Source organism: Anabrus simplex, chromosome 1 (genome assembly GCF_040414725.1).
Source record: "Anabrus simplex isolate iqAnaSimp1 chromosome 1, ASM4041472v1, whole genome shotgun sequence".
In the NCBI taxonomy this organism is placed as follows: Eukaryota; Metazoa; Arthropoda; class Insecta; order Orthoptera; family Tettigoniidae; genus Anabrus; species Anabrus simplex.
In genome coordinates, this window is record NC_090265.1 from 1,349,710,971 (window position 1) to 1,349,727,807 (window position 16,837).

Genomic DNA, 16,837 nt, shown 5'->3' on the forward strand with positions numbered 1-16,837 from the left:
GTCGAACAAGTTATCGCATAAACATGGCTGAAAAGAAATCGTGATAGGGTATGGAACCCAGGGGTTACATCTTATCAGAAGGGCAAAAAGGATGAAAGGACTCTTCCTCCTCCTTACCGCACATTCCTTGGCTAAAGGGCTAATAGGCTGAAGGGATAATGGGCAAAAGGGCTAAAGGGCTAATGGGCTAAAGGGCTAATGGGCTAACGGGCTAAAGGAGCAACAACCTCGTCGATCGCTATCAGCAAGAACGCTTGTACTTTGTTAAGTGTAGAAAATTAATCTTTATTGGTAAATGGTTTCATGTTCAGAACAAGGAATGGAACCTAGGGGTTACGTCTTACCTAATAAAATCCCCGAGGTGCGATGAGTTACGTTTTTCGAACTAGTGTTTGGAACACTGAACTTTTCAAGATGATAGCAGAGAGTTTAGCAATGTTCTGTTATTGGATTTTAAATTCCGCGCTACAACATGCATAAGGTGGTAGCCTTGAGGTTTACCGCCGTAAAGATGGCAAGAGTGAGGTTAACAATGTTCTGTTATTGGATTTTAAATTCCGCGCTATAACATGCATAAGGTGGCAGCCTTGAGGTTTACCGCCGTATTCTAGTCTTGTTATGTTTCAATCTGATCAAGGGTATCCCATGACATATTCTAAACACATGATGTATTGCGTACATTGTTCGATTCTAGTCTTGATCACTTATTTTATTTTCTGAACGCACCAATCAATGTTCTGATCACATGTCGTATCGAGTACAGCGTTTGATTCTACTCTTCTTATGTTTCGAAAGTCTAAACATGCACAATAATGTTATCGCTGCACACGCTTGCCTTCGCGATGCAGGTTTAAACTTGTTCGATATAAAGCTATGCCTTGACATAAGAGGCGGAGGAGGAGGTAGAGAAGGAGGAGGAGGAGGGGGGGGAGGATGATGAGGAGGAGGAGGAGGAGGAGGAAACGCATCAATCATTGTTCTGATCACATGTAACGACATCGAGTGCAGTGTTCAATTCTAGTCTTGTTATGTTTCAATCTAAACAAAGGTATCCCCTAACATGTTGTACAGCGTTCGATTCTACTTATGTAGTGTTCTGAACACACCAGACAATGTTTTAATCACATGTTGAAGTTAACGACATCGAGTACAGTGTTCGATTCTACTTATTTTGTGTTCTGAACACATCAATCAATGTTCTGATCACATGTTGTATCGAGTACTGGCTGTCTCATAAGGAGCTATGTATAGCCGCCATCTTGCATCCGCCATCTTGCGCAAGCATCCTTAGGGCGTCTCTAGCCAAGGATCCTTAAGCCGCCTCATAAGAGCAACCGCCATCTTGCACAAGCATCCCTCATAAGGAGCTATGTATAACCGCCATCTTGCGCAAGCATCCCAAGGGTGTCTATGTATAGCGGCCATCTTGCATAAGCACCTTTAAGGAGTCATGTATAGCCACCATCTTGTGCAATTAGCGCCGAGAGATGGCTGCTGTAGAATTTTTCTTTTTAAATTATCCGCCACCATATTTAAACTAAAGAGTGTAGCACTGAGGTTTGCGATGTAAGATGGCGGATGACAGCTGACAAAAAAGCGCGTGAGTTTGTTTACTAAACAAGAGCACGTGGAATTTGCCGCCACCACATAGATGGCAGCACGGTGCTCTCTTGATTAAAGATGGCGGATGACAGCTAACAGAACTTTTCAAATTGCCCGCTACTACAGAGAGCAGCACGGGGCTCTGTAGATTAAAGATGGCGGATGACAGGTGATGAAATTGCCCGCATGATAGCAGCACAGTGCTCTATTGATTAAAGATGGTGGATGACAGCTGTCATAAGAAGCACGTGGCTTTGTTTACTAAACAAGAGCACGTGGAATTTGCCGCCACCACATTTCAAAGGTATCTAGTTAAAGAGCGCAGCACTGAGGTTTGTGATTCAAGATGGCGGATGACAGCTGTCAGAAAAAAGCACGTGAGTTTGTTTCCAAACAAGAGCATGTAGAATTTTTCAAATTGCCGCCACCACATAGAGGGCAGCACGGTGCTCGCATGATTAAAGATGGCTGCTGTCACGTGGAATTGCCTGCCACCACAGGTATCTAGCTAAAGAGGGCAGCACGGTGCTCAAAGATGGCTGCTATCAAAAATCATTTTTCAAATTATCCGCCACCACATTTCAAAGGTAAGTAGCTAAAGAGGGCACCACTGTGCTCTATGGATTAAAGATGGTGGATGACAGCTGTCAAAAAAGCACGTGGATTTGTTTATCTCACGCTAGTGAGGTTAAGTTGGTAGCACTAAGGTTTAGGCCCGTTAAGATGGCAGCACTGCGGATGACAGCTGTGACGAATTTACATCTACTACGATAAAGAGGGCAGCGCTGTGCTCTATAGATTAAAGATGGCGGATGTCAGCTGTCAAGAAAGCACATGGCTTTGTTTCCAAACAAGAGCACGTGGAATTTGCCGCCACCACATTTCAAAGGTAAGTAGCTAAAGAGGGCAGCACGGTGCTCTGTTGATTAAAGATGGCGGATGACAGCTGTCAAAAAAGCGCGTGAGTTTGTTTCCAAACAAGAGCATGTAGAATTTGCCGCCACCATATAGAGGGCAGCACGGTGCTCTCTTGATTAAAGATGGCTGCTGTCATGTGGAATTGCCCGCCACCACAGGTATCTAGCTAAAGAGGGCAGCATGGTGCACAAAGATGGCTGCTGTCAAAAAGCATTTCTCAAATTATCCGCCACCACATTTCAAAGGTAAGTAGCTAAAGAGGGCAGCACTGAGCTCTATAGATTAAAGATGGCGGATGACAGCTGTTAAAAAGCACGTGGATTTGTTTATCTCACGCTAGTTAGGTTAAGTTGGTAGCACTAAGGTTTAGGCCCGTCAAGATGGCAGCACTGCCGATGACAGGTGACGCAAGAGGGCAGCACAGTGCTCTGTGGTTTAAAGATGGCGGATGACAGCTGTCAAAAAAGCACGTGGCTTTGTTTACCTCATGCTAGTTAGGTTAAGTTGGTACCACTAAGGTTTAGGTCCGTCAAGATGGCAGTACTGAGGTTAGCGATGCGTTGTTGTCGATGACAGCTGTCAAAAAGCACGTGGCTTTGTTTACAAGGCTGTCAAAAAGCACGTGGCTGTCAAAAAACACGTGGCTTTGTTTACCTCATGCTAGTTAGGTTAAGTTGGCACTACTGAGGTTTAGGCCTGTCAAGATGGTAGTACTGAGGTTTGCGATGCGTTGTTGTCGATGACAGCTGTCAAAAAGCACGTGGCTTTGTTTACAAATCTGTCAAATGCACGTGGCTGTCAAAAAGCACGTGGCTTTGTTTACCACGCGCTAGTCAGGTTAAGTTGGTACCACTAAGGTTTAGGCCCGTCAAGATGGCAGTACTGAGGTTAGCGATGCGTTGTTGTCTGTCAAAAAGCACGTGGCTTTGTTTACAAATCTGTCAAAAAGCACGTGGCTGTCAAAAAGCACGTGGCTTTGTTTACCTCGCGCTAGTTAGGTTAAGTTGGCACTACTGAGGTTTAGGCCCGTCAAGATGGCAGTACTGAGGTTAGCGATGCGTTGTTGTCTGTCAAAAAGCACGTGGCTGTCAAAAACACGTGGCTTTGTTTACCTCACGCTAGTTAGGTTAAGTTGGCACTAGTGAGGTTTAGGCCCGTCAAGATGGCAGCAGTGAGGTTAGCGATGCGTTGTTGTCGATGACAGCTGTCAAAAAGCACGTGGCTTTGTTTACAAATTCAAAACTCGTGCCAAAATTCAAATTTCCCGCCAAAATTCAAATTTCCCGCGGCCGGCGGCGGCGGAGGCGGAGGCGGCGGCGGAGGAGGAGGCGGGCGGTGGCGTGCGGCGGCGGAGGTGCGGCAGAACTGTCCAATTATACTACTAACGCAGCATTCTCTTGGTTTCATTTCATTTTTTGGATTCTATAATTTTGCATGTTTGCCTATCTTCCAAAATATATTTCGTACATAGCATAAATGACCTGTTTTTAACTCATGAAAGTCATTGCGATATTCATCATCATAAAATTCTAAGGAATCCTTTCCACAAAATCAGAAATTCTAATTTTCAACGGGTTGATGGTTTCCTAGACATTGCAATGAACACATCTCTCCTTTAAAAGGAATTCCAAGTAAGATTTGCATTATTTTCACTTCCTTATGTTATAAACTTTGGGCTGCAGAGTGTCAATTTAAAATCAATCAGTCACTACTGATTGCATTTCGGGCAGTCGCCCAGGCGGCAGACTACCTATCTGTTGTTTTCCTGGCCTTTTACACCCTAGGTTTGTACCGGCTTTTGAAATGTAGTGTTACAGAGGAATGCCAAAGGTGAGATGGATAGAGCGAATCACAAATGAAGAGGTACTGAATTGAATTGGTGAGAGGAGATCGATTTGGCTAAATTTACATAAAATCAGCTTCATGGTCCGTATCGCACTTCAATAGATTCACAATATATGTTGAGTGTACACTAGAATGAATATCACAATTCTCAAAACTGGTTACATTCACATCGCAATAAATGCTCATTGAAGATATCATTCTATAATTCATATAATCTCATTCACTGCCCTAAATTCATAAATAATGGGTTATCACCCCGTACGAATATTCCACTGCCTGCATTATCATAAATTGAGCACTAATTCGCATCTCTAACAAAATATTAACATACTTTACCTTATGTAACACTAAGCATTGTTTCTCGGCATTATTTAACCCGGTGCATAAATTATATGATTATTATGCTCCTAAATTAGCCCAGTATAATAATGAAAAGTAATATGGTGACAAGGTGTAATATTACGTGTTAAAAACCCTTAAGCTCTACTCCTCACGATAGTTTAGAGATTTAATTCATCACTCCCGACATAGAATAAATTCCTTAAATTTCGAAGGGATCGTTGATTTTTAATTGCGTTATTTTTAATCCTCAACGTTGTTCACGAATTTATTGAAATGTATGGTTTCAACTATCACATTGCTCAATTCAATACTGCCGCAGTCATACACAAATCTACCGTCACCGAAATCAATTGTTAAGTGGGAGGACGACTAAAATACCTCTAAATAATATAAAATATTAGTACTACCAGAGAGATCGTTCTAAATTATAACGTAAGGTAAGGTAAGGGTTTTTCTGCCCGAAGACAGGTCCGAACCTCCGCAGAGGTGTTCCTGAGCCGGAGTTTACGTGCGGTAGGCTGGCCAGTTCCTTTCCGCTCCTCCATTCCCTTACCCTCGACCAACAGCGCGTGGCAACCCATCCAAATTCTGACCACGCCCAATGTTGCTTAACTTCGGAGATCTCACGGGATCCGGTGTTTCAACACGGCTACGGCCGTTGGATTATAACGTAAGGGAAGGTAAAATTTAGAAATGTGTACTTAAATTTTGAAGATGAACATCGATTCCCATGTCTTTTCCCCCGGATGATCGGTGTTTAGAATAATGACTGCGTCTTCATTCAGCTGCTCATTGTAGCGGAAAATACCTTCGTTGAATGCTTCTGCGTCGTTGAATTATTTCCACAAATAGCTCGCATAACGTTGTCCTATATTTCCGTTGAATGCTGTCGTCATATTCCAGTAAATGTCCTCTTCACAAACTCAAACTAACACAAAACATTAAAACGTGTTACAACCAGATTATTTAATGTCGTGTCAAGGAGCGTGGAAAATACTTAACTCCTCTTTACTGGTTCACAAAATAGGGGAAGTGTTAAACTGATCGCACTTAGCATACCGTCGTTGCCGGGACAAAACCTCCTATGTGATAATATTTTTGGAGATTTACTGACCCGCAGCGCATGCATTATGAAGAGCGAGAATGCCTTGACAATTGTCACAAAATATTGGACCTTAGATGACAGAACCTTACCGGCCAAGGATCTAAGCTAAAATATTTCACATAGGAGCTTTTGTCCCGGCAACGACGATATATAGCTTCATATGCCGGGAGATGTGATAAGCTGGAAATAAGTAACTGGTTGTCACATTTGCCATCTTGGAGATTATTGGTTCGTCGCTCACGCAGCAGAATGTTCGAAATGGTAATCACGGGGTCCTCTTTAGCCCCAAGTCGCCCTTCTCTTGGTCACGTTTTAAGGCTTCCCCTTACCGTAAGCCAAGTAAGAAGGACACAATCGGCACCACACACTGACCTATATGCACCTAGCTGCATGCTACTCGGACAAGGATACACTCATGACCTACCTATCAGCTTGGCAGAAACAATCTGACTTTTGAACAACGAAATCTTCTCCACATAATTATGCTCTTATATTTACGGGTACAATATAGTCATATATACCCTACAACTGTCTTGGTAGGCCTAACGTGAAATATATATGATGACTACTAAGTGAAATTGTAAATAATACACAAAAAGTGTCTGGAGTTCATTACATACCGTATTTTGAAATCGTTATCCAAATTCGTTAAATTTTCGATGGTCATTTTGTTTCCTTTAATACATGATAAAAGGCTAATATACCTACAGTACATTGCGTTCACAATTAATTTCTGTCTCAATTTCTATATATCAAATACAGGAAATTTTCTCATTTTTCGCCTCCTCGTCAATATATTGTGATATGCTGTATTCTTTCATGTTCTTTCAAAATTACCTGATACAAAATTTCATTCTTTCTTTCCAGAAATTAAGGTTCCCACAAGAATGCCTACGGGAACTACGGAGAACTTAGCAGTAACTGTCTCAGGTATGTTCCTGCTGTATTCATCTTCAGCATTCTAATTAATTTAAAATTATCCTTGCCAATATGTATCGTAAACAACCAAACGCAACACAATCAACTACCTACACTACTGATAATGAACAAGAAATGTAGGTACATTTCGTTTAGATATAAATATAATTTAATAATTTGGGACAAAAATGGATAGTGACGAAGATTTCCAAGAGTTCCTAGTTTAGGATATTTAGATAATAATGCTCCTACACATCCAAAACACTCTCTAACATAACATCTTAATTCCTCGTAATACAGCATATCTGCTTAAGTAAAGGGAAAAGAACAAAGACGTCGCATCAAAGTCTGTATATACAAGCCGTCAGTACACTGCAAAATGTACAATGTGACATTTCGCTGAACATATTTTTGACTTCGCCGTTGAAAGTACACTTCCAAATTTCATAAATATTTTTCTTTTATCTGTGTAAATATATACAATTATGTTAAAATAATGGAGTTATCATGGCACAGGTATCGCGTACCTAGAGTGAAAATAAATGAATCTAATAAACGGTATTGGTAAATCCGTGGTAATGAGATGAACAACAACCCGTTTGATTCACCGGCAACACAGAATCCTTTCATATAGAGGATATCCTGATCGCATTGTGAAGGTCGTAGAACACGGGAAACTCTCTGTATCAACGTTTCCGATTCGCTTATCGAAAGTAGTCTGACAGCATGAAGAGAGAATTTGAGCCTAAGTTTCAGTTGTGTTTGGACCACAATCTGTATGTCTAGAAGCCAAGAAGAAAACAAAACCTTATGTGTATTTTTGTGATTTGTGCCTGTTCGTATAGAGAGCTTACACAGAAATACAACTCAGTCGGGTCGCGAGGTACGGGTAGTGGTGGTGGTGGTGATGGTGGGCCACTATACTTCCCATCAGTGGTGCCACCTGGAAACACTGACGAGTACATTGTCAAGAGGATCGATAGAGCCACACAGACGGTGACCGCCAATGCTATCAGAGTCACGGTGATACACCGTTCATCTACACAGGCAATTAAAAGGTCGATTGTTGGAGGTGGTGGTATGTTCCTGCGTTCCCCCATTACGTTTACCAGTGTCCGCTGCCCATTGTAAAGAATGTTTTTGGAGTGTGCATTGGAATAGCGAACGGAGATCGGTGGTATTTCTGTCTTGGTTAATGCTGCGACCACTTTCGGATGTATGTACTGGTGAGCGGGAAAGTCCATCGTTTGACCGTATATGTCATGTGGTAACCACGCCTGGAATTATGGTGTGAATATCGGTAGCTGCATATCGAAATCATAACAACCTGACTCATTCCAGGGAAAATGCTAAGTGCATCATACATTCAGTACATCACGAATCCCTTCCAAAAATCGTAAATGAACACTTTCTGGGAAGCAGTTTTCCTGCAGGATAACGCACGTCCCCACGTCTAAAGGGAAACATAGTTTTCTATATGGCGTACGTTTTCTACTCAGATCTGATGGTCTCCATTCCTCAGATCCTTCAAGGACCTGTGATACATGGTGACTGACTTCCAGAATGGTCTCGAAAACAATTTTCCGTCAAGCTACTCCAAGATCATCGGCAAGTAAAGGGTATCGTCCCCCAGAAAGATGTTCAGTATTTGTGAGTCAAATTACCCTGGATTTTACCAGCTTGTGTGGGCATTCTGCTGATTCCAGGTGTTTACTGTACATGAATAATTAGCTTTAATGGCGGTATTGTACTTAACTGGAATATCATCTTACTGGATAGCGATGACTACATATGGTACATGCCGAAGGGATGTTAAGAAAAATGGCCAACCGGGCACCGGTGGTGACCGAAACGACAACCTTCGTATTTTTAATCCGATGCTGTAGCATTAAGCTATGGTGTCTTATGTCATTCGTGTTCTATTGACAGCGATCAGAGCTGTGTCTTATATTACTGTCAGTACAAATATTCAGTGAGCTAATCGTCCGCTGTCGGCCACCGTACCCTTGATACCTAACATACAAACCACAATATGTTCCTGTTCAACTTTCACAAATACACACATCTGCATATATACATACTGCCATTTACACGCGTCTCCACCTACGTTTATTAATTCAACAGCTAGAGGATTTAAAAAACATTTATTTAAAGGCAGATTAAAAATATTTATTAACGCACATAGTGTTTACATAAATCGCATTAATTAATTTATTTTAAAATTATTGTAAATTCATTTGGAGCTAAGTTGCATTGTGTGTTTTCCATTTCAACTATTGAACAACCCACATACAGTTGACCATAAGAGAAGCAGAGTTTCCGATGATCCAGTCCTACAACTTTAAGCGATTGCCCCTGTGCCTTGTTCATGTGCATGTCAAAACTCAAACAATTGGAGGAATTGCACATGTCTAAATTGAAACAGTATTTCCGAGGAGATCATTTGAATCCGAGGAATGAATTCACACACCCGCGGCATACCCGGTCATGATGGTGGCTTCAATATATTCGGCATCAGTTCCTTGATTGAGAATCATATTCATTTGCAGAGGGAAGGTGGATTCATATTCCTGAGGAGGATAATCGGTGCCACAATCGTCCACTCCAAGATGTTCATGGTAATCCAGGTGACTCCAGGTTGTTCAGAGGCTCTGTAGTGTAATGGACAGCCTCATCTGCATTACATTTTGTGTTGATGAAAATTTGTAGAACACCGTATAATTTTTGTAAGAATCACTTGTTGATGACGTTGACAACATTTCTTGGAGCAAGAATTTCTGTTTGACACAGTCATGCGTAATCAGTGAAATGCTGTACCGACCTATAACAAAACGTTCACACCTATGAATGCTGTAGATTTGGCTGGGCATCGCACAAATACACTCTAACATTTCCGGATATTACGAACTGAATTTAGCTCCTCCTGTCGGGGAACGAAAATGACTTCCTACGCCATGGACTTAAAATGTCTCCTTGACTTGTATTATCTATCTTATGTACGTAGCCTAGCGATGGTGAATCTATACTGGTGGTAGCACGTTGGATTGCCATAACCAAACACACGTTTTCCGAAATTTAAAGAACAGACACACACATTGGGCTCTATATCTGACATCACCAAGTTCATAGAGGACAGCCATGTTTCGAGTTGTCGAAAGAAAGCGAGTTGGCGTGAGAACATTGGATCAGGTGGCAGGGAAGTTGTACGTGGCAATTCAAAGTCATAAATTTGTAAGAGGTGAAAAGTTAGATTCTGATCTTCAAGAATGCCAGGCGTATGCTCAGCGTATGACTGCACTAATCGGAGTGCCTTGTGCTTTTTTTTTTTTTTTTTTGCTAGGGGCTTTACGTCGCACCGACACAGATAGGTCTTATGGCGACGATGGGATAGGAAAGGACAAGGAGTTGGAAGGAAGCGGCCGTGGCCTTAATTAAGGTACAGCCCCAGCATTTGCCTGGTGTGAAAATGGGAAACCACGGAAAACCATTTTCAGGGCTGCCGATAGTGGGATTCGAACCTACTATCTCCCGGATGCAAGCTCACAGCCGCGCGCCTCTACGCGCACGGCCAACTCGCCCGGTTGCCTTGTGCTTGTGCACTGGTTTGATGTAGGGATATTTCAGTCAAACGTATGCTAAATACAGTATATTACTGCTGTTTGTGAAATTTATGAAGTGTCCATTGTAGATGTCCCTCACATTAATATTTAAAAAGGCTGCACATCATAATGGACAGCTTTCAATGTTATATTTTATCTGGTAATCCCTATATGTTAAGGTAATTGGACAAAGTGATATGTTCCCTACGTTATAATACACTGACTGACAGAGCAAATGCAACACCAAGAAGGAGTGGTCAGAACTTTATGCCAATTGCAGGGTAGACTGACGTCACTGAGGTATGCTCATGATGTGAAATGCGCCGCTGTGCTGCGCACGTAGCGAACGATAAATGGGACACGGCGTTGGCGAATGGCCCACTTCGTACCGTGATTTCTCAGCCGACAGTCATTGTAGAACGTGTTGTCGTATGCCACAGGACACGTGTATAGCTAAGAATGCCAGGCCGCCGTCAACGGAGGCATTTCCAGCAGACAGACGACTTTACGAGGGGTATGGTGATCGGGCTGAGAAGGGCAGGTTGGTCGCTTCGTCAAATCGCAGCCGATACCCATAGGGATGTGTCCACGGTGCAGCGTCTGTGGCGAAGATGGTTGGCGCAGGGACATGTGGCACGTGCGAGGGGTCCAGGCACAGCCCGAGTGACGTCAGCACGCGAGGATCGGCGCATCCGCCGCCAAGCGGTGGCAGCCCCGCACGCCACGTCAACCGCCATTCTTCAGCATGTGCAAGACACCCTGGCTGTTCCAATATCGACCAGAACAATTTCCCGTCGATTGGTTGAAGGAGGCCTGCACTCCCGGCGTCCGCTCAGAAGACTACCATTGACTCCACAGCATAGACGTGCACGCCTGGCATGGTGCCGGGCTAGAGCGACTTGGATGAGGGAATGGCGGAACGTCGTGTTCTCCGATGAGTCACGCTTCTGTTCTGTCAGTGATAGTCACCGCAGACGAGTGTGGCGTCGGCGTGGAGAAAGGTCAAATCCGGCAGTAACTGTGGAGCGCCCTACCGCTAGACAACGCGGCATCATGGTTTGGGGCGCTATTGCGTATGATTCCACTTCACCTCTAGTGCGTATTCAAGGTACGTTAAATGCCTACCGCTACGTGCAGCATGTGCTGCGGCCGGTGGCACTCCCGTACCTTCAGGGGCTGCCCAATGCTCTGTTTCAGCAGGATAATGCCGCCCACACACTGCTCGCATCTCCCAACAGGCTCTACGAGGTGTACAGATGCTTCCGTGGTCAGCGTACTCTCCGGATCTCTAACCAATCGAACACGTGTGAGATCTCATTGGACGCCGTTTGCAAACTCTGCCCCAGCCTCGTACGGACGACCAACTGTGGCAAATGGTTGACAGAGAATGGAGAACCATCCCTCAGGACACCATCCGCACTCTTATTGACTCTGTACCTCGACGTATTTCTGCGTGCATCGCCGCTCGCGGTGGTCCTACATCCTACTGAGTCGATGCCGTGCGCATTGTGTAACCTGCATATCGGTTTGAAATAAACATCAATTATTCGTCCGTGCCGTCTCTGTTTTTTCCCCAACTTTCATCCCTTTCGAACCACTCCTTCTTGGTGTTGCATTGTCACTGTCAGTCAGTGTATTACTAAAGTTTCGGTGTACTTCACGTGTTTGTACGTAATGCCATTTTAACTCCTAATTCATTAGACGAGTCCCAAGATCTTCGTTGGTCCGAAATAGGACAATATTCTTCCCTTGCATTATAGCCAGACATAAATTTTTAGAATACCGTTGGCTTAGAAGATGTGCATGTCTACTTCAGTTCCAAATAGAGCTCCTGTAAGACGTAGAGTCATTACAATATGATGGCTTATATTTTTTTTTTTAGCTGTGATGTGGTCCTGAACACAGCGATGAAGAATCCATGTATATTCTGTTAAAGAGTCTTTGTATATTCGAAAGTTAAATATTTTGTACATATATATTTATATATGCTGTGATATAGTCCTGAGCAAGACAATCAATGGATACACGTGTGTTTGTTTATTATTTTAAACAGTATAGCTGACGTAGATCTATGATAATAAAAGGAAGTGTTTGTATTTTGTGTTTGTGTGTGTGTGTGTATGTGTGTGTGTGTGTGTGTGTGTGTGTGTGTGTGTGTGTGTGTGTGTGCGATGCCCAGCAAAAGCTACAGCATACAGAAATATGGAATTTTGAACATAGGTATATGGAAGGGAGTCCGAATGCACCTTGAAGTCGAATTTTTCATTTTCGCTTTTGTTGGTAAGTTATGAAAGAAAAACTATCCGAAAACGTGTGTTGGAATATTACAATCCATCGCGCTGTCAAGAGGATTGAATGCATAGATTCTCTATCGCTAGGCAACGTACGTAAGGTAGGTAATACAAGTCAAGAGCCATTTTAAGTCCATGGTGTAGGAAGCCATTTTCGTTCCCCGACAAGAGGAGCTAAATTCTGTTCGTAATATCCGGAAGTGTTTGAGTGTATTTGTGCGATGCTCATCCAAATCTACAGCATTCAGAGGTGTGAATAATAAGAATAATAAATACATGTAATTCAATAATACCGTTGAGATGAGCAGTTCATGGCTGAGTAACCAACGTAACGGCCTTCAGCTGTGTGTCGAGCTGATTAGCCCAAACAGTAAAAGCGATATTTCAGTGTGCTCAGGTACGAAGCTTCGAGGCGGTAGATTTACTGGCACCTAAAACAATTGCTGCGGGACAAAATTACGCCACCTTGGCGTCTCCGAAACCTTAAAAAGTGGTTATTGGGACATAAAATCAAAAATAGTATAATTTAGTTGATGGGGTTCTGCTTCAGATCTGCGCCTGGACCCCTCGCACGTGCCACATGTCCCTGCGCCAACCATCTTCGCCACAGGCGCTGCACCGTGGACACATCCCTATGGGTATCGGCAGCGATTTGACGAAGCGACCAACCTGCCCTTCTCAGCCCGATCACCATACCCCTCGTAAAGTCGTCTGTCTGCTGGAAATGCCTCCGTTGACGGCGGCCTGGCATTCTTAGCTATACACGTGTCCTGTGGCACACGACAACACGTTCTACAATGACTGTCGGCTGAGAAATCACGGTACGAAGTGGGCCATTCGCTAACGCCGTGTCCCATTTATCGTTCGCTACGTTCGCAGCACAGCGGCGCATTTCACATCATGAGCATACCTCAGTGACGTCAGTCTACCCTGCAATTGGCATGAAGTTCTGACCACTCTTTCTTGGTGTTGCATTTGCTCTGTCAGTCGGTGTATATGAACACTAGGTAATAAGCACTTCTTATAATAATTTGTTATTGGATTGATTTTTATAAGGCTATACGCTTATTGTCAGAAAATATTTGCCTAAACGTCTATTTTGAACATTTTAGTAGATATTAATACACCTAGGTTCGAATTTATTCAATTTTGAATCACATATATAAAATTTTAAGCAGCGACACTAAAGATGTAAGGAAGTGTAAAATAATTGATTAAATCATGTTTGAGAGAATGTGCGTTTGTGATATTTCCATGGCTGCCGAGAGTGGGGTTCGAGCTCACTATATACGGGTCGCACGTAAATGTCTGCAGCTATCGAGCTCAGTCGTTACAATTAAAACCACATTTAGGTCATGTGTATACTATGCGATTGGCTGTGTTCATTAAATGTTCAAATAAAACATTGAATAACTGTCCTTATTAGTTAATTGATAATAATTTTGTCGACCTAATTAATAATTTTTTGAAAAATCAACCATGCGGTTTCGAAGTGATTAGAGTATAATTTGTAATGGAGCCATTGTATTATCATTTCCCTAGTTTGTTTCATATTTAACGTACAAGATGTAGTTCAAGCAATGTTTGTAACAACAGTCATTCCAATCCTAATTTGTTTATTCTATTTTTATTAACACAATTTTTTATAGGTGTACTGAAATTTACTCCCTAGTTCTAAACGTAACATTCATATATGTGTTCGCAGGTTATGAAGCAACAAGTCCAAGAGGAATGAGTGACATGTCTAACGATATTTTCTTAACAACAATCGGTAAGCTTGCAATGCTCAGTAATAAATTATTTTGTTCCTAAGTTAACCCATTGAATCTACAATACGATGAAAACTTTAAAGTCGCTGTAAGTTGAATGCATCCGATATATCTATCAAATTAAATCAAAAATGGAGAAAAATCAAGAATAAGCTGAGAAATTTCGAGTGTCCTCTGCTTAGGACATTAGGATCAAAAGGTGTTAATACTGTTTTAATTGGACTAGTTCATAAATTACCATAAGAATGTAGTTAGATGTTTTAAATAAAGTTTGCATACCAGTTATGAAGAAAGTGTAAGATCATTTGGAAAAATGAAACAAGTTATCAAGTGCAGAAATATTTTAAAATAGTTTTGAAGGAATAGACAATATTTTTAAACAACGAGAAATTTAATGATTGATTAGCCGAATCATGGGGTGATAGAAATTTATAGTATCTATGCATTTAAACAATCCTATCCTTATCAATGAAGTGAATGATCATTATATGGTGAATCTTTTGCTGATATTCAGTCCGGTTCTCTATCCTAATAGATAATTTCCGAGGTAAGTGATTGTAAGCAACGAATATGAGAATTTCAATACATTTCTAGAATACTTTTGCTCAGAGAAAATGAATTATTTTCTGTGTTGGAATGGTCCAAAATATGATATATTATCTATTCACATTTATTCGAAAGTTCTTCTGGGACATTCCCTGTTACTTGTTCGAAGTATTCGCAGCGGCGCTGCAGAATATCTTGGACAATTTCCCATTATCCTCTTTCATTTTGGCTCTGGGATATTCCTGCTCAATTCTAATGGCTATGAAATAAGGACAGATTTTATAATTATCTAATGATTACAAGTTTCCGTACTTTGATTACTTGTGGCAGAGTGATGAAGAGATGGAATAATTTGAGATTTTTGACCTGTCGGTTCTACAGTTCCTACAATATCATGCACTCCACAACAGTACTTTAGGCATTTTACTGAAATCATTAGCACCGACACAGATAGATCTTATGGCGACGACATGAAATCATTATCAATGTCTTCGATTTCATTCGCTTCATCGGGAAATAAGGGTCTGTTTCGAGAAAGATACGGTGTTCATTATCAAGGCAAATATCTTCAATTTTGGCTTCACTCGATGCTTCCAGGTTATCAATAGATTCTTCTGGAGACACAAAAGTACGTATTAGGTGCCCCTCAAGCAAAAATCCAGCTGGTTTAAATGAAATTCTTAACTGATTTTATGTTAGCAGAGCGCTTGTTGTTTTAAGGGGCCTAACATCGAAGGTCATCGGCCCAAACATTGATAGATCTGCTACCTGGCAGATTCACTCGATGCTTCCAGGTAGCAGATCTGTATTTTAAAATGTGCACATTGCCAAGATGTCCTCAAATATAATCACGATTGTCTGGGAGACAGGTCTGAAATTGAATTCATTCTTTTGTTATATTATTTAAGGGATCCTTTCCGAGCAATAACATGCATTATATAAATTACTCCTTTTCACTCAAAAGCATGAATTACCTGCAGACGTTATGAAGCTGCTGTGCAGCAGTCTGATCCTGACGGGAAGGAGAATAAATTTGTGCAGGTTGTAGAAGCTTGTGAAATGATTCTCCTTGGCATACCAAAGAGAAATTAGAACATATGACCTCGATAAATGTCCTCTGCTTTCTGTTCTGTGGATAGTACATTGGAACGAAATGGACAAGAAAAAGGTTTACGAAACATTGCTTTGAATTTCGTTCTACAAATAGGGAAACTAAAATACGGAGTGCCTTGCCTTTCTTCTGCATTTCATCCTATCTACAGTCAAGAAATAATGCCTACATTTTTTTTTCAAAGATATGAAAGTATCTTCCCAATTACCCAAATCGTGTATTTCAAGTCAAAACACCATGCTGTTATTTAATCATTAAGCAAGGTATTATATGCTTCAAGAATTTTTTTGAAAGGCAGTTCCGTAGTCCCAGAATTTTACTTCAGGTTTTGATGTTAACTGAATCGTTACATTCGGTAGGAGCTCGTTAGTCAGCATATCTAGTCCTGGAGAGTTCTGGTTTTTGGTTTGCAGGATATCGCACAATATTAACCTTGACTTAATCTCCTGAAAATTGTTGTCCATTTGCTAACTTGGCTTATTTTAAGGGATACATCACAAGTTACATTATAACGTGTTGATAGGTGTATGCGTATGTTCAGTCGTCAGCCCGAAGACTGGTTGGATCCTCAAACGCTCCGTCATCAGCTGTCATAGATGGCCTAGGCATCACTGAAGAGGCGTACTAGGGAAGTGAGGAGTGAGCTAGTTTCCCGTACCTTTCCTCACTGAGCCAGAAGTTGCTAATACATATCAGTCTGCCAATCCCACTGAAATGCATGCATCAACCGACCCTATGAGCAACATTTTTCACACCATTCATAGCAGGGACTGGCTGCATAAGGAATGGCA

General features: G+C 41.8%; 1 protein-coding gene across 1 annotated transcript in view; it reads left to right on the plus strand.

Moving 5' to 3' along the window:
* Positions 1 to 16,837, plus strand: part of LOC136858336 (lachesin) — a 1,056,232-nt gene that overhangs the window by 1,017,289 nt on the left and 22,106 nt on the right. Inside the window, exons 7-8 of the mRNA XM_067137802.2 lie at positions 6,680 to 6,742; positions 14,326 to 14,391. Coding sequence (XP_066993903.2) covers positions 6,680 to 6,742; positions 14,326 to 14,391 — 129 coding nt within the window. The remainder of the gene's footprint in view (positions 1 to 6,679; positions 6,743 to 14,325; positions 14,392 to 16,837) is intronic.